Source organism: Malania oleifera, chromosome 2, assembly GCF_029873635.1.
Source record: "Malania oleifera isolate guangnan ecotype guangnan chromosome 2, ASM2987363v1, whole genome shotgun sequence".
NCBI classification, from domain to species: Eukaryota; Viridiplantae; Streptophyta; class Magnoliopsida; order Santalales; family Ximeniaceae; genus Malania; species Malania oleifera.
Window position 1 is genome coordinate 150893539 of NC_080418.1, and position 23008 is coordinate 150916546.

The following is a 23008-nucleotide window of genomic DNA, read 5'->3' on the forward strand; positions in this document are numbered from 1 at the left end:
TTGATAAAAAAGAAACCCTTTTATAATAATGTTTTGCCTCAATTTTTGTGTTTGAAATTAAAATCATTGTTAGAACTTCTTTTTTTTTACCATTTTAGACTACTCAGATCACCTATTACTGTCATAATTGGCAGGAACAAAGTAGAAAAGTTTAGAATGATAAAGATTTTACCTTGATTTTCATGCACAAGGTCAAAACAACTATTAAATATTTTTTTATAATTTTATACTAGGGATCACCCGGTTCACTTTAAGAAAGATCCCTATATTTTTACTAAATTTCAAGAAAGTTGAATGTCTTCTATTTATTTATTTATTTTTAGGGATATTGGGGAATTGTCTAAAAACTAAACCCATGTCCTTTTGACCTTTTTTCTACATTTACATATGAATAGTTGAATTAATACCTAACTTGTTGACAGCTTTTGGCACTTCTTCGATCTTTATATATGGTTTCAAAGTTAGAATTTTATATTTGGCTTCCCAAAAATCAAAATCTCACCTGCTCAGATTTTTATTTTACTTTTATCTTCTTCTTTTTTTTTTTGGTGGAATGGGAATGCATACAATTGTTTTTTTTTTTCATCAAAACGTAATTTTTATCACAATATCACAGTGATGAGAATTGATAAGTTTCAGTTTGGATCATCAAAACATAATTTTAATCCCAATATGATAATTGATAAGTTTCAGTTTGGATAATTGGATTATTAAGATGTCGACAAGTATAAAACCAGTAAGATGCTGACTCATGTTCTTCACGTAGTTGCTGTGACCCTGCAACTCTACCCACAATTCCTCGCTGTTTCTACCTGTCCACCAATTCACCACCTTCGATTCCTGAATCCAGTCCGATCGACGAAGAGGAGTTTTCTGTTGATATGAGGAGTTTTGGCTGCAGATTACTTCTTCATTCCAAATCGTTTGTTAGGGCCTACTCATCGACGTCTTCTGCTGATTTTGCCTCCTCTGCCAAATCCTTGAATCTCTTCTCCGCCATCAACCAGGCGCTTCACATCGCCTTGGAAACCGATCCCCGGTACTTTTTTCCGATTACCCAGATTTCGTTTTGCTTCAATCTTTGTTATTTTGATTTCGAAATTTTTCGGACTCTACAGGGTTTTTTATACGATATAAAATAGTAATTTTGAATATATATGTGGTGGTTATCTTTTGCCCCTCTTCACGAAAATTCCTAGCTCCCTCATCAATTTTTTTAGCAACAAGGTCGAGCATTGGTACTATTTTTTTTAATGCATGGAATTCAAAAGCACCTTCTGCATGATGAACTGAAATCGATCATCAGTCTTGATGCATACATGCCTGAACTGATCAGCACCCTTGAAAAATATAACGAAAAGTTTATTTTTTCTTATGGGAAAGAAAACTGCTCACCTTTCACGAAAATTCCTAGCTCCCTCATCAATTTTTTTTGCAACAAGGTCGAGCATTGGTACTATTTTTTTTTAAGCATGGAATTTAAGAGCACCTTCTGCATGATGAACTGAAATCGATCATCAGTCTTGATTCATACATGCCTGAACTGATCAGCATCCTTGAAAAAATATAACGAAAAGTTTATTTTTTCTTATGGGAAAGAAAACTGCTCACCGTTCATTAAGAAATGGAAATTTATATACAATTTCTACATGTTTACATCTACAATCAAAATCCCTAGAAAAATTGCTCTGTTAATAGACAGTTTCCAAATATTGAGAATAGAAAATTTTCAGATTCTATTTACAGGAGATTGTGAAGAATCATAGGCGATTTTCTTGTTGCAATAATTTGAGGATCCAATTCAATTTGAGATTTGCTATTCCTGGAATTGAGGATGCCCACAAATTTCGTAATAACCTCCCTCTAGCTGGTGTATTTTTGGACTCCACCGAGCTTGCCATCAATGTTTTGGATATCTACCTTGTGCCTCCCCCCTCAAGTCAATAAAGAGTGAGTTCCAATACGAGCTAGCAATGAGTTGAACGTTTCGATATTAAGCTCCTTTGTCAACAAATCTGCAAGCTTCGTTCATGGAATACCGGATTTGTTGCAATGTGTATGATTGATCTATTATCACTGAAAAATGGAATGGGTTCTTTAATAGAGAAAGACAAGTCTTTTAAGACTTTGCGTGGCCATACCAGTTCTGTAGTTGTCAATGCCATTGCTCGATATTCGGCTTTGTCTTATGATCGAGATACCGTTTGTTGCTTCTTTGATTTCCAACTAATAAGAGTGTCTCCTAAAAAGATAAGCATTCTTGAAACTGATTTCAAGCTAAGCAAGTTCATACTGGAACCTGTTCAGGGTATTTCTTGGTATATCGAGCCAATTTCTTTGCCATAGCAAGATGAGGAGCTCTCGGTGCCTGTATAAATTGACTTAAAATTTGTACAACATATGAGATGTCTGGTCTGGTCATTGTCAAATAGATGAGTCTCCCCGCAAGTCTTCGATATGTAATCACATCTTCAAGTAGATCTCCTATATCACTCAATAGATTATGTTGCTGTGGAATAGGTGTTTGTGCTACCTTTGCATCTTCTAGACATGCTTTCTTTATAATATTTCCTACATATTTTTGTTGATTTACATAAATTCCATCTTGACTTTTTCTAACCTCTAAGCCCAAGAAATAATGCAAGGGTCCCAGGTCTTTTATTTTGAAACAAGTGTGGAAATATTTCTTAAATTGAGCACATTTATCTCCATTGTTCCCAACAAGTATAAGATCATCCACATAGATTAATACTACCAAAAAACTGTCCCCATCTAAAAGTGTGAATAGTGAGTGATCCCATGGACTTTGCTTAAACCCATAGTTGAGAAGAGAAGTTGAGAGTTTCCCAAACCACTGTCGTGGTGCTTGTTTGAGTCCATACAATGACTTATGCAACTTACAAACCAGTGAATCATTAGGGACAGGAGCTTTTATAAATACTTCCTCATCAAGTTCTCCATGTAAAAATGCATTGTCAACATCCATTTGGTGTAGTTGCCATCCTTTAATTGTTGAGATAGCCAACAAGCACCGAACTGTGGTGAATTTAGCCACGGGAGCGAAGGTTTCATTATAGTCAACCCCCTTTACTTGGCTATATCCTTTTGCAACTAGTTGTGCTTTGTATCCCTTGATCATTCCGTCTGCACTTTGTTTAATTTTGAACACCCATTTGCTTCCAATTGCTTTTTTGCCCTCTTGGTAAGGGAACTAGACTCCAGGTATTATTTGAATTGAGAGCTTTCAACTCTTGTATCATTGCCTCTTCCCACACTTATTTTCCTACATCATCTTCATAGGTATCCTGTTCAATATCAATTTCGTCCCGTTCTGCATTGTTAGTAGAAGATACCACAAGATTTTTAGAAAGAAATGAATTTTGATAAACCTTACCATGCAATTGGTTGATTTGAGTGGTATTCTTGGTAGGGGGTTTATGGTCTTCTTACATGTCATTACATAATCTTCAAATTTTTGTGGCATCCTCCTTTCCCTTTGTGGTCTTGAGTTCTCAACTATCATTTCTCTTTCAACTGCCTTATTTTCTATTTCAAGATTAGATTCTTCCATACATTTTTCTTTCGTTTCTTCGTTTTCCTTTAACCCGATTGAGTCTCTTACATCTCCAAATTAGTTTTGAGTATGTGTTGGCTCTTCAAGTTCAATCACGGTCGGCAATGGTTGCACCAGCAAAGGCTGTACATTTTTAAAAGGAAAAGAAACCTCATATAATATGACATCTTAGGATTCAAAAAACTTTCTAGTATTGAGTTCCATTACCCCGTAGCCCTTCTTTCCTGCGATATATCCTAGAAATACACATTTTCTAGATCTCACAGCAAACTTATCATATGGCTTATGTTTAACATAAACATAAAACAAACATCCAAATACCCTGAGATGATCATATGAGGCTTTTTCTTTAAACAAAATCTCGTGTGGGGATTTCCCATTAAGTATTGGTGTGGGAAGAAGATTTATCAAATGTGCCGTTGTCATAACACATTCTCCCCCAATATCTAAAGGGTATATCAGCTTGAAATCAGAGTGCTCTTGCAACCTCCAATAGGTAGCTGTGCTTTCTTTCCACCACTTCATTTTGTTGGGGCGTGTGCGGACAGCTGGTTTGGTGTATGATTCCTTTGTTTAAAATGAGGTTCTTGAAATTCCCATACACAATATCTTGGGCATTATCTAACTGAACTGATTACACCTGTGCCCCAAATTGAGTTTCCACCATTTTCAAAAATTGTTCAAATAGAAATGAGGCTTCACTTGTTTTTCATTAAGTGAACCCAAGTACCTCTCGAACAATCATCAACGATAGTGAAAAAATAGTGAGCTCCAAAATGTGTGCTAGTTTCATAAGGTCCCCTAGTATCAACACGGATTAATTCAAATAAGTTTCTTGATTTATTTCTACTAATTGGAATGAAAATTGAGTTTGCATAGACCTATGACATGCATCACATGGGAAAATGTTTTTATTTTCAACTGAAACATCGAATAAACTTTTTAATCTAGAAATGTCCCAACCTTCTGTGTAACAATTCTGGTTGATTCTTCAATCTCATGGCATTTGCATAGATTTGATTTTCCTCTTCAAAATAATAGTAGAGCCCTTCCATTCTACTTACTCCAATCACCCTCTTGGTGCTAAAGTCTTGCAAAATACATCTGTTTGGGAAAAATGTTACAGAACACTTTAAATCTCGGGTAATTCTACTAATTGATTCTAAATTGCAGGTGTAAACTTTGGTAAGAAAAGGACATCCTTCAGCACAATATTTTGATTTAGTTGGATATTTCCAACACAATCAACTTGTGACTTTCTTCCATCAGGTAGTGTAACTTGTGAAATAGATTTTCTTGGATTTTGCATTTTAATTTGAATATGATACAACATGGTCAGATGCTCCACTATCCAGAATCTAATTTCAGAACAAGAAATTTTACCAACAAAGTTTACGGTTAGGTGTTCCTTGTTTCTCTCGGGTGAGTATGACCATCAACTGATCAAACTGAGTTTGGGATAACCCAGATGGGTTAAGAATAATCTGTTGTTGGCTTGCTTGGTATTGAGGATCTACTTCCTTCCCCTTAGTTTTTGTCACTACTACATTAATGGATGTCTTTGCTTGAACGTTATTCTTCTTCCCTTGCCAATTTGGAGGATACCCGACAATCTCAAAAAAATTCTCTTTTGTGTAACTTGTCTTCTTACAGTGTTCACACTTTGATCTTTTGTTTGGATCTCGATTCTTTTCCCCAGTATAAACTTTGAAAGTTGTTGCCTCCACAATTGGCCTTATCATCATCGCCTCTTCTGAACTTAATAAAGAGTAAGCAATTGTTAAGGATGGTAATGGATCTTTACAGAGAATGTTCGATCTTACCACACCATAGGAATCATTCAACCCCATTAGAAACTGTTGCAGCTTCTCTTCTTCTTTTTCCCTAACCAAGATTCCACCATACAACTTGCACATCCTCGTCCATGAGACTTGGAAAAACTATCAAGTTGATCCCAAAGTCCCTTCATTTTTGTATAGTAAGCTGAGATTGTCAACTCACCATGTTTAGTGTTGACGATTTCTCTTTTCAGTTCTTCAATATGAGGCCCACTTCCTTATGAAAACCTTTCTTCTAGATCTCTCCAGACGTAATAAGCAGTGTCATGGTATGCCACATTGTTATATAACTCCTCGTTGAGTGAGTTTAACAACCATGCAACCACCATTGCATTGCAAGTTTGCCAGTCGTCCTCTTCTGAATCTCCTTCTTCTGGTTTTGGTAATTTTCCATTCACAAATACCAATTTGTGTTTTGATCGTAGAGCATTGACAACAGCTCTCCTCCATGTTGAATAGTTGGTCCCCTTTAGTGGATGAGACACCAACAAGTCACCTGTGTCAATGGAACAACAAACAGCAAAGCAAAAGATTTTTTCCCTTACTTCAGCCCACATTTATTTCCTTATATTTCAATTCATTATTTTGTATAGTTAGCATATATTTAGTTTACATGTATAGGGCTTAACAGATTATAGTTTACTTGTCTAGGGCTAGAATCATGCTAGAACTTATTTACTTTCCATGTGTAGCATTCTTGTGAGGTATATATATAATATACAGAACTCAAGGCCAACTCATTTGGCCATTCACAAAATATTTGACATAGTATCAGAGCCAGCCGACTGCTAGGTTTTTTTTTCCCCTTCAATTTTTGTCTTCTTGGTTTCATGGCTGTTGGGGTTTTGTTTTATCTTCTGGAATTTTTTCTCGGTTCTTTCGGTACTTCTGTGGCTGCGTGGTTGTCGACACAGCAAGTTTCTGGGTTGCCATTTATTCCTCTAGTTTATGTCCTTGTGATTCTTGGCAAGCAGGCAACAGTTTTCTGTTGCTGTTTGTGACTTTCGGCAAGGAGGCACAACAAGTTTCTGGTTTGCCAATTATTTCTCCAGTTTCTGTTGCTGTTTGTGACTCTCGGAAAGCAGGCTTGTGACTTTCGCCAAGCAGGCACAACAGTTTTCTGGTTTGCCACTTATTTCTCCAGTTTCTGTTGTTTTTTGTGACTCTTGGAAAGCAGACAACAACTTTCTGTTGCTGTTTCTGGCACATATCTTCTCGGCACAGCAGAATTTTGGTTGAAGATTTAATTTTTAGTGCAATTTTTTCGTTCAAGATTTAATTTTTTAGTGCAGGGAGGTTGTTCTTGGCTTTTCTTTATACCTGCATTGTTTATTTTGGGCTTCTGGATTTTCTAGTGGTCTGTTTCTTTCGGCACAGTCTGTTTTTTTGGGGCTTGTCGATTTTCTCCATTTTTTAGCATGGACTTTGCACCTGTGTGCCAAGTTTATGGGCAACAATTATTCTACGTGGGCTTTTCAGTTTAAACTTGTCCTGAAGGGAAAAAAATCTTTGGGGTCATATTGATGGCACAGATTGTGCACCCAATCCTGATAAATCCAAGGAGCTCGCAGCTTGTCCTTCATGGGCTGTGCTTGATGCTCAAATTATGTCTTGGCTTCTTGGCTCGGTTGAGCTACATATTGTTCCCAACTTGCGACCTTATCGCACCCCGCTCAATATATGTGGACTTGTTTAAAAATAGTATATCTTCAAGATAACGGTGCCCGTCATTTTCAGTGAAAGCATGTGATTGCCATGTTTCAACATGACAATCGTTCCATCTAAGACTATTATTCGGGGTTTCTGACTCTTTGGAATGAATATTCTAATCTGGTTACTGCGGATGTTCTTGTGGCTTCTCTTCCCATTATTTAAGGTCTTCACGATACTAGTCGTTGTGATTAGTTTCTTATGAAACTTCGCCCCGAGTATGAATCTGTTAGTTAGTCTCTGCTAAATCACTTTCCTGTTCCTTCTCTAGATGTTTGTTTTGATGAGTTACTTCATGAAAAACAACGGCTTAGTACTCAAGTTACTTTGGCACAATCTCATGGTTGTTCCGGGTCTGTCCTTGTGGCTTATTCTGCTCAACGATGAGGACCGCCTGCGCATTCTAGCACTTTGCTGTTTTTTTGTTGCAAAGAATTTAGACATATTGCTGCTAATTGTTCCAAGAAATTCTGCTCTTATTGCAAGAAGAAGTGTCATATTATCAAACAATGTCGTATCTGCCCGCAGAATCGTCAGGCCCAGGAATTCCAGACTTTGTAGTGTACCCCCCACAGTGATGTTTTCGGCTCCTGGCTCTTCTTCAGGTGACTTCTCTGTTCGTGCACCTCCTCTAACGAATTACTGCACACCCAAAATGGTGCAACAAATACTAATTTCGGCATTATCAGAAATGGGCCTCCAAGGTAACAATTCTACTAATCTCTAGTATGTGGACTCGGGTGCCTTGAATCACATGACGAATAATCCCACTATGTTGTCTCATATTCAGCCCTACGTTGGTCAATCTGCTATTCATACTGCCAATGGCAGTTCTTTGCCAATAGCTGCTGTTGGAGATGCCTCGTCTAAGTTCACTAATGTGTTTCTTGCTCCTCAACTTTCTACGAATCTTATTTTTGTTGGTCAATTAGTTGATAACAATTGTGCTATTAATTTTTCTGGTAATGGTTGTGTTGTGCAGGGCTAGGTAACGGGGGAGCCAATCACGAAGGGACCTAAAGTGGGGTGCTTGTTTCCATTACTTTTGCCTATTCCAGCACGTTCTCCAGTTTCTTCTATTAAGTCTTTTGCTTGTAATAATGTCTCAGATCTTAGTATGGTGTGGCATCGTCATTTAGGGCATCCCAATAATTAGATCTTATCTTATGTTTTGAACTTTGGTTTACTTGGTAATAAACAACGTTCTTCTTAATCTCTTGAGTGTGCCTCTCGCAAACTTGGTAAAAGCAAAACTCTTCCCTTCCCTTTGAATGCTAGTAGAGCTTCTCAGTGTTTTGAGCTTATCCATATTGATGTTTGGGGACCTTCCTCGGTTAGTTCACATGAAATATTTAAATACTATGTGACTTTCATTGATGATCATAGCATATTTACTTGGGTCTACTTTCTTCGCTCTAAATATGAGGTTTTTGTACTTTCACTGAGTTTTTAGCTTATGTTGACAATCAATTTTCTGCTTCTATTAAGACACTACGCACATATTCTAGTGGTGAATATGTGCCTAATGAGTTTTAGGCATTTTTGGCTTCTAAAGGCATTATTCATCAACATTCTTGTCCTACTACTCCCCAATAGAATGGAGTAGCCGAACGCAAAAATCGTCATCTCCTAGATGTGGTCCGTACTCTCTTGTTGGAATCCTTTGTTCCATCCTTGTTCTGGGTTGAGGCTTTGAAAAGTGCTACTTACTTGATTAATCGTTTACCTTCTCAAGTCCTACTCATGGAGTCTCCCTATTTCCGTTTATTTGCTAAGCAACCTAGTTACGATAACCTCTGTGCCTTTGGTTGTGTATGTTTTGTTCATTTACCTCCTCATGAGCAACATAAATTATCTGCTCAATATGTTCAATGTGCATTCTTGGGATACAATGTGTGTCAAAAGGGATTTGTTTGCTATGATCCTACATTACATCGTACACGCATTTCTAGGAATGTTATTTTCTTTGAAAATCAACATTTCTTTCCCGTGTCCTCTGTACCCTCCTCTCCTACTGTGATTCTCCTTTCCTTTGAGGAGCACTTCTCGGATCCTCATCCATTCAGTTCTCGTTTTAAACCAGATATTGTGTATACGCGGCGCCCCCACCCACATTCTCTTCCGATAGCTCATCTGATATCTGATCCTACTACACTCGAGATTCGGTCTATTGCAGCACCTTTAGAGCCTTTGGTATGTTGCTCTTCTCGAGTGCCTGTACCCCCGGGACAGATATGGGTTTCCCTCTTCAAGTTCTAGTAACTCTGTTTCAGCTCTTATTGCTGCATTGTCCAATTTAGATATTCCCACTTCCTACTCACACACTGCCAAGCATGATTGTTGGCGACAAGTTATGTAGGAAGAAATTGCCGCTCTAGAGGCCAATCACACCTGGGACATTAAGCCTTGTCCTCCCGCCATTGTTCCTCTAGGTTGTAAATGGGTTTACTCGGTCAAGATCCGATCTGGTGGAAGTCTGGATCATTAAGAGCTTGCCTTGTTGCACTTGCGAATAATCAAGAATATGGTGTCAATTATGAAGAGACCTTTGCTCCTATGGCTAAGATGACTACTGTTCGTACGATTCTAGCTATTGTTGCTTCTAGTGAGTGGCCGCTACATCAGATGGATGTCAAGAATGCTTTTCTTTACGGGGATCTTAAAGAGCGTATTTATATGAAGCCACCCTTGGGCTTGTTTCCCTCTCCGACTTCACATGTGTGTAAGCTTCGTCATTCTCTTAATGGTCTCAAACAAGCTCTAAGGGTCTAGTTTGATAAATTCCGCACCACTTTATTACAATTTTCATTCAAGCGGAGCAAGTATGACACTTCATTGTTTCTTCGGAAATCAGACATGGGTATTGTTGTTCTTTTGGTTTATGTTGATGATATTGTGATTACTGGTTCCTATTCTGCTTTACTTGCTCAGGTCAAGACTCATCTCTCAGAGTTCTTTCATATGAAAGATCTTGGGTCTCTCACATATTTTCTTGGTCTTGAGGTGAATTGTAGTCCCTCAAGTATTTCACTCAATCAACATAAGTATGCTAGTGACTTGGTGCCCACAGCTGGCCTTTAGAAGGGTACTTCTATTGATACTCCCATGGAATTAAATGTCAAGCTTCGCAAAGAGGAGGGTGATTTACTTGTTGATCCCTGTTTATACTTGAAATTGGTGGATTGTCTTGTCTATCTCACCATTACTAGACTAGACATTTCTTTTGTTGTACAGCAAGTTAGCCAGTTTCTTTAGACTCCTCGTAATCTTCATTTGGCTGCTGTCCGTAGGATCATACGCTATGTTTAGCGCACTTCTGCCGTGGTTTATTCTTCCCTGCGGGCAATTCTACTCGCCTTGCTGCTTATGGCGATGCTGATTGGACTGGTTGTGCGGATACACGTCGCTCCATCACTAGTTGGTGTGTGTTCTTAGGTGATGCATTGATCTCTTGAAAGAGTAAGAAGCAAGACAGAGTTTCTTAGTCATTGACGGAATCTAAATACCAAGTGATGTCTTTTTCTTGTTTTGAAATTATTTGGCTTCAAGGCTTGCTTGCTGAGCTAGATTTTTCTGAGACTGATCCTACACCTCTACATGCCGATAAGATGAGTGCTATCTATATCATGGCCAATCCTGTCTATCATGAGTGCACGAAGCATATTGAAGTCGATTGTCACTCTTATCCGTGAAGCATTTGAAGCTCGTGTTATCACTCTTCCACACATTTCCACTGAATTACAAATTGCAGATATCTTCACCAAGGCTCTCACTCGTCATCGACATTGCTTCCTAAGTAGCAAATTGATGCTTGTTGATCAACACCCGCATCAATTCGAGGGGGGCTATCAATAAAACAGCAAACAGCAAAGAAAAAGATTTCTTTCCTTACTTCAGCCCACATTTATTTCCTTATATTTCAATTCATTATTTTGTACAATTAGCATATGTTTAGTTTACATGTATAGGGTTTGACAGATTATAGTTTACTTGTATAGGGCTAGAATCATGCTAGACCTTATTTACTTTCCATGTATAGCATTCTTGTAAAGTCTATGTATAATATACAGAACCCAAGGCCAATTCATTCGGCCATTCGCAAAATATTATACAAGCTGATCTATCTAAATTGCTCAAATGATAATGAGGTGGTTTTTCACTCATGATTTTGGTAGAAGTCTTTGTTTTGGTCTTTGCCATAGGATCTGAAAACAAAAGAATTCAGTGTTCACAATGTAGAACAACCTAGCCCTGATACCATGAAAAAATATAACAAAAAGTTTATTTTTTCTTATGGGAAAGAAAACTACTCACCTTTCATTAAGAAAATGGAGGTATATATACAATTTCTACATCCTATGATGTTTACATCCACAATCAAAATCCTTAGAAAGAATGCTCTGTTAATAGAAAGTTTCCAAATATTGAGAATAGAAAATTTTCAGATTCTATTTACAGGAGATTGTGGGGAATCATAGGCGATTTTCTTGTTGCAATAATTTGAGGATCCCATTCAATTTGGGATTTGCTATTCCTGGAATTGAGGATGTCCACAAATATTGTAATAACCCTAAACAGTTGAATATGACAGTATAAACTCCAAAACCCAGTTACAGAGAAACCAAAACTTGAAAGCTGCACAAATGAGTACAACTGCCTAGTTAGAAAATACTTCACGTTCACATAGCCCAGCCATCGGCCCTAGGTTATTGTTCTACCCCCGAGTATTTAACTCCTCTTATAGTTGTAGCTAGGCAAATTTAGTGTAACACCTCAAGCTGCAAAAGCCTAGCCAGTAACTTTTGGAAGGTCCGGTTTGCCCAAATTGCTTTAATCAAGTAGGTGCTCTACCTATTATGCATACCTCCCTGAAATTATGTCTTTAAATAATATCTGATATAGTTTGACTTATTTAGAGAGAGATTAAACACTGCTACTGTAACTGAGTAGTCCCTCTTTGGAACACTCTTTCGAAGCTTCTTGCAGTGATTTTGTGTTCACATTAAGTAATGCTTGTCTCAACTAGTTTTTTTCATTTTCCTTGCAGTGCTTATGTATTTGGAGAAGATGTGAGCTTTGGTGGGGTCTTCCGCTGCACTACAGGATTAGCTGATCAATTTGGAAAAAATAGGGTGTTCAATACCCCTCTTTGTGAACAGGTAAATTTATTTCACATTATCTCCTGCTGTTGCGGATGTATTTCTTAGGTGGGACTCTGCTTTTGTTGTAGTATCATGCTGGAAAGGGTTCAGAATTGTGGTGAATCTCAGCATGCGTCCTCATTCACATTTCTAAGAATCAGCCACTGGAAGGGCCAAATTATATATTTCCTGTTATGCAAATGGAGAGCAATGGAACCTGAGAATAAATCACAATGAACACAATTAGAATTAAGTGTTTCACTCATGGAGCACTATGTTTACCATCAGCTGCATGATTAACTTCTTTGTTGATGTGACCACCACTGCAACCATGGAAGATTTAGATGTCCTGCCAAATCTCTTGCCTCAACTATAGTAGTTGAGTTTCCTTCAATGATCAAGTATTTAATTAATTAATTCCCAGGTTCTTAGCTTGAATAATTCCATCCTAAAACCTACTAGATTCAGCCATCAAAATTGGAGCATACCCCAGATTCCTTTCTCTGATGCATTTGCATTGACCTTCATGATTTCTGGTAGATGGTGATTGAAACACTTCTTTCCAACCCATTAGTACCTCTGTCAGAGCCACCAAAATTTCTGATGCATAGGCAAGGACGAGACAAATATTCACTATATTGCAGAGAAACAATACAATATAGCGAGTAATGCCTTAAACCAAATGAAATTAGACCACCTTGGTCTATTCCAAAGTCTCACACCCGCATAGATGTAACTCAAAGCTCTCTGCCAATTCTACCATAGCTCCTTAGGTGCCTCTCTCTTTCACATCTAAGGCCCTAACTAATGGCATGCTCATATATATAAAGGATATTTTGCTGAGCTTCTTTTGTCCCAAGGAATTCCCTGATAATTTAGTTCCTTAATACGACTCAACAAATATAATGAAGTAATACAAGTAATTGAGACAAAATTTCCCAACAAATCTCCACCTTGTATCAATAAAACCAAACTGAGAAATCTTAGTGGAGCTGAATATCTTGTGTTGATTTCTACACTTCATCAACAGAAGAAGCAATCCTGAACTTTCCCTTAAATCAACCATAGCTTCATAGGTGACTCTCTCACATCCCACAAATGGTTCGTTTGTACACTATGCAGCATCTAGAGTCATTGTAGAACAAGAAAACGACATTGATATGGAACTTTCCCAAACACAGATTCTCATGCTCCAGTGATTCCCAAATATTGTAGTTTCCTGATGCAACTCTAGAATATTGCATTTCCAAAAAATAATAATTATATTCTATAAATATAATAAAGTGAACTAAAGGGTTCGAGATGAAATTTCCCAACATATTTAATTTCCAGTAAAATGTCACTTAGCATCTTTTATATTAGATACATTATATAACCTTCGTGCTGGCATGTTCTCTTCTACAGGGCATTGTCGGATTTGGAATTGGTCTTGCAGCGATGGTGAGTTTGAACAGTCAGTGCTGTATTACTTCTGCTTGCCATAATAATTATTGGTTTCATCTCATTTGATAGGGTAATCGAGCTATAGCAGAAATTCAATTTGCAGATTATATATATCCTGCTTTTGATCAGGTATGCGTCCTCCTTGGTACTAAATTTCTATCTTGCCATCACAATTAACACTTAGTTGACAGAATGACTGCTTTATAGATTGTCAATGAAGCTGCTAAATTTAGATACCGGAGTGGGAATCAATTCAATTGTGGAGGTATTCTTGTTATGGTTTTGTATATTTGAATCATACTTTATTTTATTTTATTTTTATTTTAGAAAATTTCTCCACATTGAGATTTATACTTGTCAGATTTGCTCGATGACTCTCAATCAAGTGGTCCTTTTCTTATATAGAAGTCATTTTCCCTAATTACAATATATCCCTTAATTAGAATATCTCCAAATTACAGCAATGGTATATATCCCTTAATTACAATATCTCGTAATTATAGCATCTCCTAACATTAAGCATCCTAATCACAGTATCTCCTAACATTAAGCATCCTAATTACAACAGCTCCTAACATTAAGCATTGACCCCTAATTCAGGAAAGATATTTACAGATTTGTTTCCTAAACAACTATACAACAATTTATGGTAGGTTTGACAGATTTGTTTCCTAAATAAATGTAGAACAAGTTATGGTGAGTTTGTTGTCTATCCTACTAACATCCCCCCTCAAATTGATGTTGGTCAATCAAGAAGCATCAATTTGCCACAAGAAATTAATGACGTAGTCGTGTCGTAGCTTTGGTGAAGACGTCCACTATCTAAAGGTCACTTGAGACATGTGGAAGAGAGATAACCCGAGTATCGATAGCTTCCAAAATAGAATTGCAGTCCACCTCGATATGTTTGGTACGCTCATGATAGACGGGATTTGTAGCGATCTGAATATTACTCGTATTATCAGCATGAAGAGGAGTGGGAGTAGACTGAGGAAAACCTATTTCAGCAAGTAAGCCTCAGAGCCACACAATCTTCGAGCAGGCTGCTGACATGGCACGGTACTCTGACTCGGTCGAAGATTTGGAAATACAATCCTATTTATTACTCTTCCAAGAGATAAAGGTAATCACCAAGAAACATACACCACTCGGTGACAGACCAGCAAGTACTAGGACATCTTGCCCAGTTGGCATCACTAAAAGCCACAAGGCGAAGAGGAATACCAGTAGAGAAGAACAAGCCACGATGAGAGGAACTCTGGAGATATCGAATAATTTGGCGGACCGCTGCAAGATGAAGGTGGTGAGGAGACTGCATAAATTGACTGACTTGCTGGACAGCAAAGGAGATGTTAGGCCGTGTAATATTGAGATAATTGAGACTACCAACTAACTATCGAAACACCGTGGGATCAGGAAGGAGATCCCCTTCCTCACATCGATACTTGACATTCACTTCCAAAAGGGTATCCATTGAAGAGGGGTCCTGCAAACCAGACAAGGAAATCAAGTCCTCCATTTATTTATGCTAATGTAGGAAAACCCCAGATGAATCGGATTGAACTTCCAAACCGAGGAAATACCGGAGAGGACCAAGATCCTTCGTATGGAAGGAATTATGAAGATGCTGCTTGAGCTGATCAATGAGAGCAGAATCAGTCCTAGAGATGACAATGTCGTCGACATAAACCAAAAGAAGAACGATACCAACAAAAGTCGTACGAAGAAACAACGAGGAATCATACTAGCTTTGGATGAAAGAAAACCGAAATAAGGTAGCCCGGAACTTATCAAACCAGGCTCGGGGAGCCTATTTCAAACCATACAGAGAGCGCTTCATCTTACACACATTTGACGTCAACGATGAGCAGAGGCCAGGAGGAGGTGTCATGTAAACATCTTCCTGTAAATCACCGTGAAGAAATGCGTTCTTCACATCCATCTAGCAAAGGGACCTTCCCTAAGAGGCTGCAATGGCAATAATAGTACACACAGTGGTCATTTTAGCAATAGGAGCAAAGGTCTCCTTGTAGTCAACCCCATACTCCTGGCGGTTTCCAAGGGCAACCAAACGAGCTTTATAACGGTCCAAAGACCCATCAGGCCGAAGTTTCACAGAAAAAACCCACTTACACCCAATTAGCTTGATATGAGAAGGTCAAGGGACCATGTCCCAAGTCCGATTTTCTTGAAGAGCTTGAAGTTCTTCTTGCATAGCCTTTCTGTGAGTATGAATTAGGAATCGACACAGTTGATAAGGTAGCCGTGAAGGAGGTATGAGGGAAACCATACCTATCCGGTGGATGAGAGGCATGACCAGATCGTTGAGGAGGATGCAAAATAGATTAGGATCAGGTTGCAAATCATACTCAGGAAGGGGTAGAGTTGGCCAACGGCGTTCATACACAAAACCAGGCTTGAAGCGTTTAGGAGGGTATATCAAATCACCAAAGTGAGGAAGAACAGAAACTGCGGGAGATGATGTAAGAGAACTAGGAAAGAAACATTGATGCTCAAAGAAAACGATTACGAGATATATGAAATTTATTGGAGGAAGCATCATAGCACACAAACCCTTTTTGAGATAAGTTATATCCCATAAAGGCACATTTCACAGATTGCGCAGAGAGTTTGTGACGTTGATGCGGAGTTAGATGCACAAAATAGACTCAGCCAAAAGTGTGCAAGTCAAGAAAGCTAGGGTGTTGTTTATGCAGACGATAGTATGGAGAGTCAAAATTTAGCACTTTAGAAGGCAACCTATTAATCAAATATACTGCTGTAGCTAAAGCTTCAACCCAAAATTTAGGAGGACCATAAGATGCAAGTAACAAGGTCCTAGCAACATCTAACAAATGCTGATTTTTGCGCTCAGCCACGCCGTTCTGTTGATGCGTATAAGGACACAAGCGGTGAGAAACAATTCTTTTGTGACAAAGAAACTCAAGAAATTCTTGAGACATATATTCTCCACCAGAATCAGATCATGAAGTCTTAATGCTAGTGGTAAACTGATTCTCAACACATGCTAGAAACAATTTGAAAACGCTAAAGACTTCAGACTTATAGCACAGAAAGTATACCCAACTATACCAACTATAGTCATCTATGAATGTCACAAAATATTTATAATGAGCATGAGAAATGACAAGAGTAATGGCGGCCATCACTCTAAACTAGGTCAAAGCAATTCTTTGCCCTACTCCCGGAAGAAGGAAAGGGAAGAATCTTAATTTTTCCAATTTTACATGTAGAACAATCAAAAGACAAAGCATGAGGCAAAGAAGAATTATAATTCAGTAAATGAGATAAAACAACATTGTTTGGATGGCCTAAACGTTTGTACCATACTTCACAATTATTGGAAACAGTAGTACAAGCCAAAGAAATGATACTAGAAATGGAAAAGTATAATGGAAACAAGTCTCCCAACTTTAGGCCCCTTCGCTATTGTCCTCCCTAACACCGGATCCTGCACATGACTACCATCACGAGAAAACTGAACATTATAATTATCATCCACTAATTGTCCAACCGAGATAAGACTCATAGAAAACCCAGGTGATACAAAAATATTAGTAAGTGATGGTGCGATATCACCAACCCCAGTAATCAGTAAAAAATGGCCATTAGCAACTTGAATATTAGAAGAACCAGTGTCCTTACGAACATTGCTAAGCATGTCACTCCCATTAACATGAGCCCACAACTCCTTTCCCATTACAAAAAGTTAAAACTGAAACTCCCAGGCAGCATAATTCTTCCCTGTAAACCGAGTTTGAAAGACTTCTGAGTTATTGTTGTTAGCCATAACTAGAATCTCTCGAAATTCACTAAAAAACTGCAAACCAGAACCCGCGCCCAAGAAATCAGAAAACCAGAACCTAGAATAGACAAGGTTGATTCAGAGAGTGGCTCTGATACCATGTCAGATTTGCTCGATGACCCTCAATCGAGTGGTCCTTTTCTTATGTAGAAGTCATTTTTTCTAATTACAATATATCCCTTAATTACAATATCTCCTAATTACAGCATCTCCTAACATTAAGCATCCTAATTACAGCATCTCCTAACATTAGGCATTGCCCCCTAATTCAGGAAAGATATTTACAAATCTGTTTCCTAAATCTATTCAACAATTTATGGTAGGTTTGACAGATTTTTTTCCTAAATAAATGTAGAACAATTTATGGTAAGTTTGTTGTCTGTCCTACTAACAATACTTTCATGTAATTTCCCAGGTTTAACAATAAGGGCTCCTTATGGGGCCGTGGGCCATGGTGGCCATTATCACTCACAATCGCCTGAAGCATTTTTCTGTCACGTTCCTGGCATCAAGGTATGTCTCTTTTTCTGGAAACTTGTTTCTGGGTTTTTAGGCTTGTCTCTCCAATTTCCTTTTTCATAGATGCGATGTTCATCATGCTAACCAGAATGTGTGATGATTTGGAGGAAACATTTATACAGGTGGAGAATAACAAAAGATCTGAATCCCATGCATTTATGATTTTATTTTCCCATCCACTTTCTTAATAATGTAACTGCTTAGGCCTATATTGCAGTGGAAGTGTATAATATACACCATCCAAACCCTGCCTAGACTTCTTCACACAGGAACATTTTTATTATTTTATATATGAGGGTTCTGAACATCTTTCTAGGCGAAGTACTATTTGAAGTGAGAACGTCTTGGCTACTTTCCCAATTGTTTCTTTGGCTGGCTTAATAAGCATGGCAGTTGGATTGCTTCCAATTCTCTTAGAATGCTGTTCTTTTATAGGTGGTTATCCCTCGAAGCCCACGACAAGCAAAAGGCTTGTTATTGTCATGCATACGTGATCCAAACCCTATTGTCTTTTTTGAACCAAAGGTAGCACATTCATTTATATTTGTCTCGAGTCCTAAACATTCAGTTTTTCAAATGAAAGTTTTGAAATCTTGTTTTGAATTTTCAGTGGCTTTATCGTTTGTCAGTAGAAGAGGTTCCTGAGGATGACTACATGTTGCCTCTATCAAAGGCAGAGGTATGCAGTGCCTAGTTTTACAATTTTTCAATTACTCTAACCCTGAGGAAAATTGCAAACTTAACACCAGGTAATTCGAGAAGGCAATGACATAACACTTGTTGGATGGGGCGCTCAACTATCAATTATGGAACAGGCCTGTGTGGATGCCGAGAAGGTAATTGATTTTTTGTGGAAGAATATTCCTAGTCTTTTCAAAATTATGCAAAATTTATTTGTTAGGCATGCCTAGTTTGATTTAAAATGAGTTTAATACAATTATTACAGTCTCTTGAGAATATCATTAGTTGGGAAACAAGGAATTTTCGAATCAATCTCTAATTTTAACTGCCTATCTTGTACTGCTTAATCATTATATTCCATACTTTCAATTAGAACCAAGATCCAGCGTCCCTACCTGCCGGCTGGGCATTTTCTGGTGACCCAAAGTTGGTAAAAAACTGACTTCTTTCAAGAATTGAAACACTTCTCTCTCAACATACTCAACCCAAAGCAGCAAAACTAGGACATTAGTTTTGTTTGGGAAAGAAGATTTGAATATATTTCTTTGCCGAAAGATTGCCTCATTATTGCTGCTGGCAACAAACCAAAGAGAGATAAAAATGAACATTTCAGGCAATTACTAGTCCAAATCACAGGATTTTATCTTATTGTGCATCTAGAATCATGGAAAACAAGCCTCTTTGGTGTGGATACCAAAGCTGGAAACAAAGATTCATGCAGATTAATTGAATCTAACTTTAATTGCATCACTTGCTGGCTGGACACATGTGCAGCGAAATCAACTAACCTTTTCTAACATGCTGGAAACATCATTCTTTGTCCTCAAACATCACATATGAACTTGCTCTTGATGGTGGGTATTACAAGCCACCACGACAAATCATTTCTGTACTATTTGCAGCATAGTGCCATGGCTTCTGAGTGACAATGGAGGACCTCTTTGGTTTCTGTGTACAAAAACTCTCCCTCAACTGCTCATCTTTATATTTGATTTTCCATGTATAGAGAGAGAGGAGTGATTTGAAGTTTTTTCCCTTGAAAGAATAACTGTTCTCTCCCAAAGTCTAGATAGTAGTTGGCTCATCTTGGGCACCCTATTTGGGTCTATGACCCAATGTCCAACTATAGGGGCTCACATCTTAAATTTTGTCTACAATTGTGAATTTGAACTTGAAACAAACCTGGATGGAACATGCTCAAATCATTGAATCAGCCTCTTCAAAATATGGAGATAAGTTTGTATATACCATGTCCTCTCTATAGACCCCACCTACCATTGGAGCCATGTGCCTCAGATGATATGTTTTTGTGCAGTTTTCCTATGTCTACTTTCAGGTTCCCAAATATTCCCAGGCAAGTAATTCCAAGATTACAAATGTCTTTCCCCAAGTTTGATTCTTTACAAGCTGTAGCTCATGGGGATAATTAAGTACAAAAGAATTTTGTTAATATTGTTGTTAAATACATTGTTGGCCCACAACCTAAGAGCTTAAGCTTTTAGGTAAAGTGGTAATCTAACATGGTATCAGAGCCGGTTTCTAGGAGGTCTTAGGTTCTAATCTTGTTGCCTGCATTTATTATGTGGTGTTTAAAAAAATTAGTGTTCCCTATAATGGGTGTTATTTATCGTGTGTTTATCTCTCCATGTGCTGTTGGGCTGCACGTGTGGGGGAGCGTTAAAGCTTGATATACATTGTTGGCCCACAACCCAAGAGCTTAAGCTTTTAGGTAAAGTGGTAATCTAACAATTATAGAGTCATTTGACCTGTGAGATTGAGCAGGATGGAATTTCTTGTGAACTCATAGACCTAAGAACTCTGATACCCTGGGACAAGGAAACAGTAGAAGCTTCGGTTAGAAAGACTGGAAGGCTTCTTGTAAGTGTTGATCTCTCCATAAAATTAAATTTATTGTTAGCCAATTGGTGTGTTTAAGTGATGAATATGATGCCTTATTTGCAGATTAGTCATGAAGCTCCTGTAACCGGAGGTTTTGGTGCTGAAATCTCTGCTTCTATTGTTGAACGTTGCTTTTTAAGGGTAAGCTCTCTTTTCGAAAATGCCACTCCTATTTGGGAATCTTTTGAGTTAAATTGCTTCAGATGATTGTTTAGTGCTCCATGATGGGTTTGCTGCCATTGGAAAAATGCTTTGTTTGATTCCCTGAGGGAAGCTTATTATTTCTTAGCCGCTCTCTTTAGGCACTTTGTGGACCAGGACATAGCACCCCTACTAGCATGTCATCTAAACTCCTCACACACTCCCCCAGCTCCACCCCCAAAATATAAAGAAGGAGAAGGTGGGGAGACTGCCACCCAACAGAAAAAAAATGGGGCAAAAATGCCCAAATGAAAGCCCTTAAAACAGAGAAAAAGAGCAGCAACACTTGCATGCATGTTAGGGAACTGGAATGCATCTTTCTGGTGACTTTGAAGTATAAGAGAATCTATTATCAAATCACGTCACATGCATTCTCTCTCTCATAAGAAAATTTTTTGCTCTCAACCGCTGGATTGGAGATCACAAAATGTTTTTGAAATTAGTCGATCTGAAATTTATTCTTAAAAATTGTTATGAACTGGCTGCATTACTAACCATATAGCTTGTCACAATATTTGATTTTGATGTTGAAGGAGGCCCTGAACTGAAATTACTCGGATCACTTCCAGTTAAATGAAAAATTCATAATATTGTTCAAGTTTGCATGAGAGTATCATTACTCAAGAGCATGAATATGTTTATGTTTCCATTTTTCTCAGACACATGTATGCTTATGCACCTAAAGGTCGTCCCTGTGCCATAAGGGTCCCCGCTTCGCGAGGGTAAGGGGAGGGTTGTCATGGAGAACGCAGCCTCCTCTTCCCTTCAATTAGTATAGAGCCTGAGGCATACCCAAAATGCGTTGAAGCATAGTCTAAAATACTAAATTCCTAAAATGCTAAAACTTTACAGCGAGCTCGCACATTATTTCAAAAGACACACCTTTAAGCATTCTGTTGGTGCGGATTTTAAGTTAGATCTGACCACAAAATTTTAACTAGATGCTTACATGAAAATGAACGTCTTAATCAGAGTTTCTCTCTCGTTTGCCTTCTCAAAACACAGGACATGTTTTTTCTGGCAGTATGCTTTAGGACCAGGTTCTGCTGATGCCATCACCTCACCTGAAGAGAAGAAATCCTCTTATTGCTCTTTTGTAGTGTTGATGCATGTTTTTAGCTTTTTCATGATCAAAAAAGCAGCTTTTAGTTTTATCTAAAATATATAGCTCTTTAGCAGTTCTGGACCTTAAATGAGCAGACCAAGGCCTGAAGTAGCTTCAATTCAAGATTAAACCATACTGGACCCTAAATGAGCCATACTGATGAGCTACACTGCATCTGGAGTTCAATCCAAAGATCGGAGATGAATTTAAGCATGGAATTTGTGTAGTAAACCAGTTCATAAAGCTTCCGCAGCTGAAAATAGTAAACAATCCATTATTGATATTGTTTAATGGACAATTTTGAGAGAAGCTTGGATGAGACTGATCCTTTATTCTTTTTAAAAATTATGAATTAATAGCTACTGTTTTTTTGGATTAAGTACAGCTAGAAGCTCCAGTGACCAGAATTTGTGGCCTGGACACTCCCTTTCCCCTTGTTTTTGAACCATTTTACATGCCGACAAAGAACAAGGTTGGTAGATTTCTAAGCTTTATATGCCATTTTGAATGGGTGTTTCTTATTCCATTTTGAGCCCATCTGCTTATTGATCTCTTTTGATGCAGATCTTGGATGCTATAAAATCAACTGTAAATTACTAGCGGACATTTTAGCCGTGGCTATCGTCACATGAATGTAATCTATGGTTGATGGAAAATGTAAAATACCATTGCTTCTGTTCCATCTCTTTCATTTTATGAGAACAGCTCTAATTTCCTTCTGGTGGAATATTTCTTATTGTTGCCCTATATTAATCCATCTCTCTGCTGAAAATAATGGAATTGTGTTTGGAATTGTAAAAAGAGGCTCATTTGTATGTGCACTTGCTTGTTTCTGGAAGTTCGAGTATCCATCTGGCCATTTAACTTAAATAATCTGATGGGAAGGTGGCATTTTCATTGTACCAATGTTAATGGCAGTTCGTTTTCCTTTTTCACAATCCAATTCAGGTGTTAGATGAAATATCGTTTACATAAACTTGACAACCAAGAATGTACATGGAACTTCATTCAATGTGCCACATTTGGGCAGAAGGACCAAATATGATCCATCAGATGATAAACACGCTATTG

General features: G+C 38.0%; 1 protein-coding gene across 3 annotated transcripts; it reads left to right on the top strand.

Moving 5' to 3' along the window:
* Window positions 1-599: 599 nt before the first annotated feature.
* On the top strand, window positions 600-22738 carry LOC131147807 (2-oxoisovalerate dehydrogenase subunit beta 1, mitochondrial). Of its 3 annotated transcripts, XM_058097388.1 has the most exons (13): window positions 600-1039; window positions 12170-12281; window positions 13668-13703; window positions 13776-13835; window positions 13914-13971; window positions 17948-18045; window positions 18487-18576; window positions 18662-18730; window positions 18801-18887; window positions 20515-20610; window positions 20695-20772; window positions 22323-22409; window positions 22502-22738. In XM_058097388.1, exons 1-13 carry the CDS (start codon window positions 882-884, stop codon window positions 22535-22537), a joined length of 1065 nt encoding a protein of 354 aa, XP_057953371.1. In that variant the 5' UTR covers window positions 600-881; the 3' UTR covers window positions 22538-22738. The 3 variants fall into 3 exon arrangements, 2 of the variants coding, with proteins under 2 accessions (XP_057953371.1, XP_057953372.1); XM_058097389.1 differs by lacking the exons at window positions 22323-22409; window positions 22502-22738 and adding an exon at window positions 22012-22316; XR_009134941.1 differs by lacking the exon at window positions 22502-22738 and having other exon boundaries at window positions 648-1039; window positions 20700-20772; window positions 22323-22381.
* Window positions 22739-23008: the final 270 nt, after the last annotated feature.

Bases quoted from the DNA above. Each gene is read 5' to 3' on its own strand.
- LOC131147807 (XM_058097388.1), top strand. From the start codon at position 882: ATGAGGAGTTTTGGCTGCAGATTACTTCTTCATTCCAAATCGTTTGTT. The intron at 13,704-13,775 runs GTGAGTTTGAAC...CTCATTTGATAG, and splicing joins GAATTGGTCTTGCAGCGATG to GGTAATCGAGCTATAGCAGA. The intron at 18,731-18,800 runs GTATGCAGTGCC...ACTTAACACCAG, and splicing joins TGCCTCTATCAAAGGCAGAG to GTAATTCGAGAAGGCAATGA.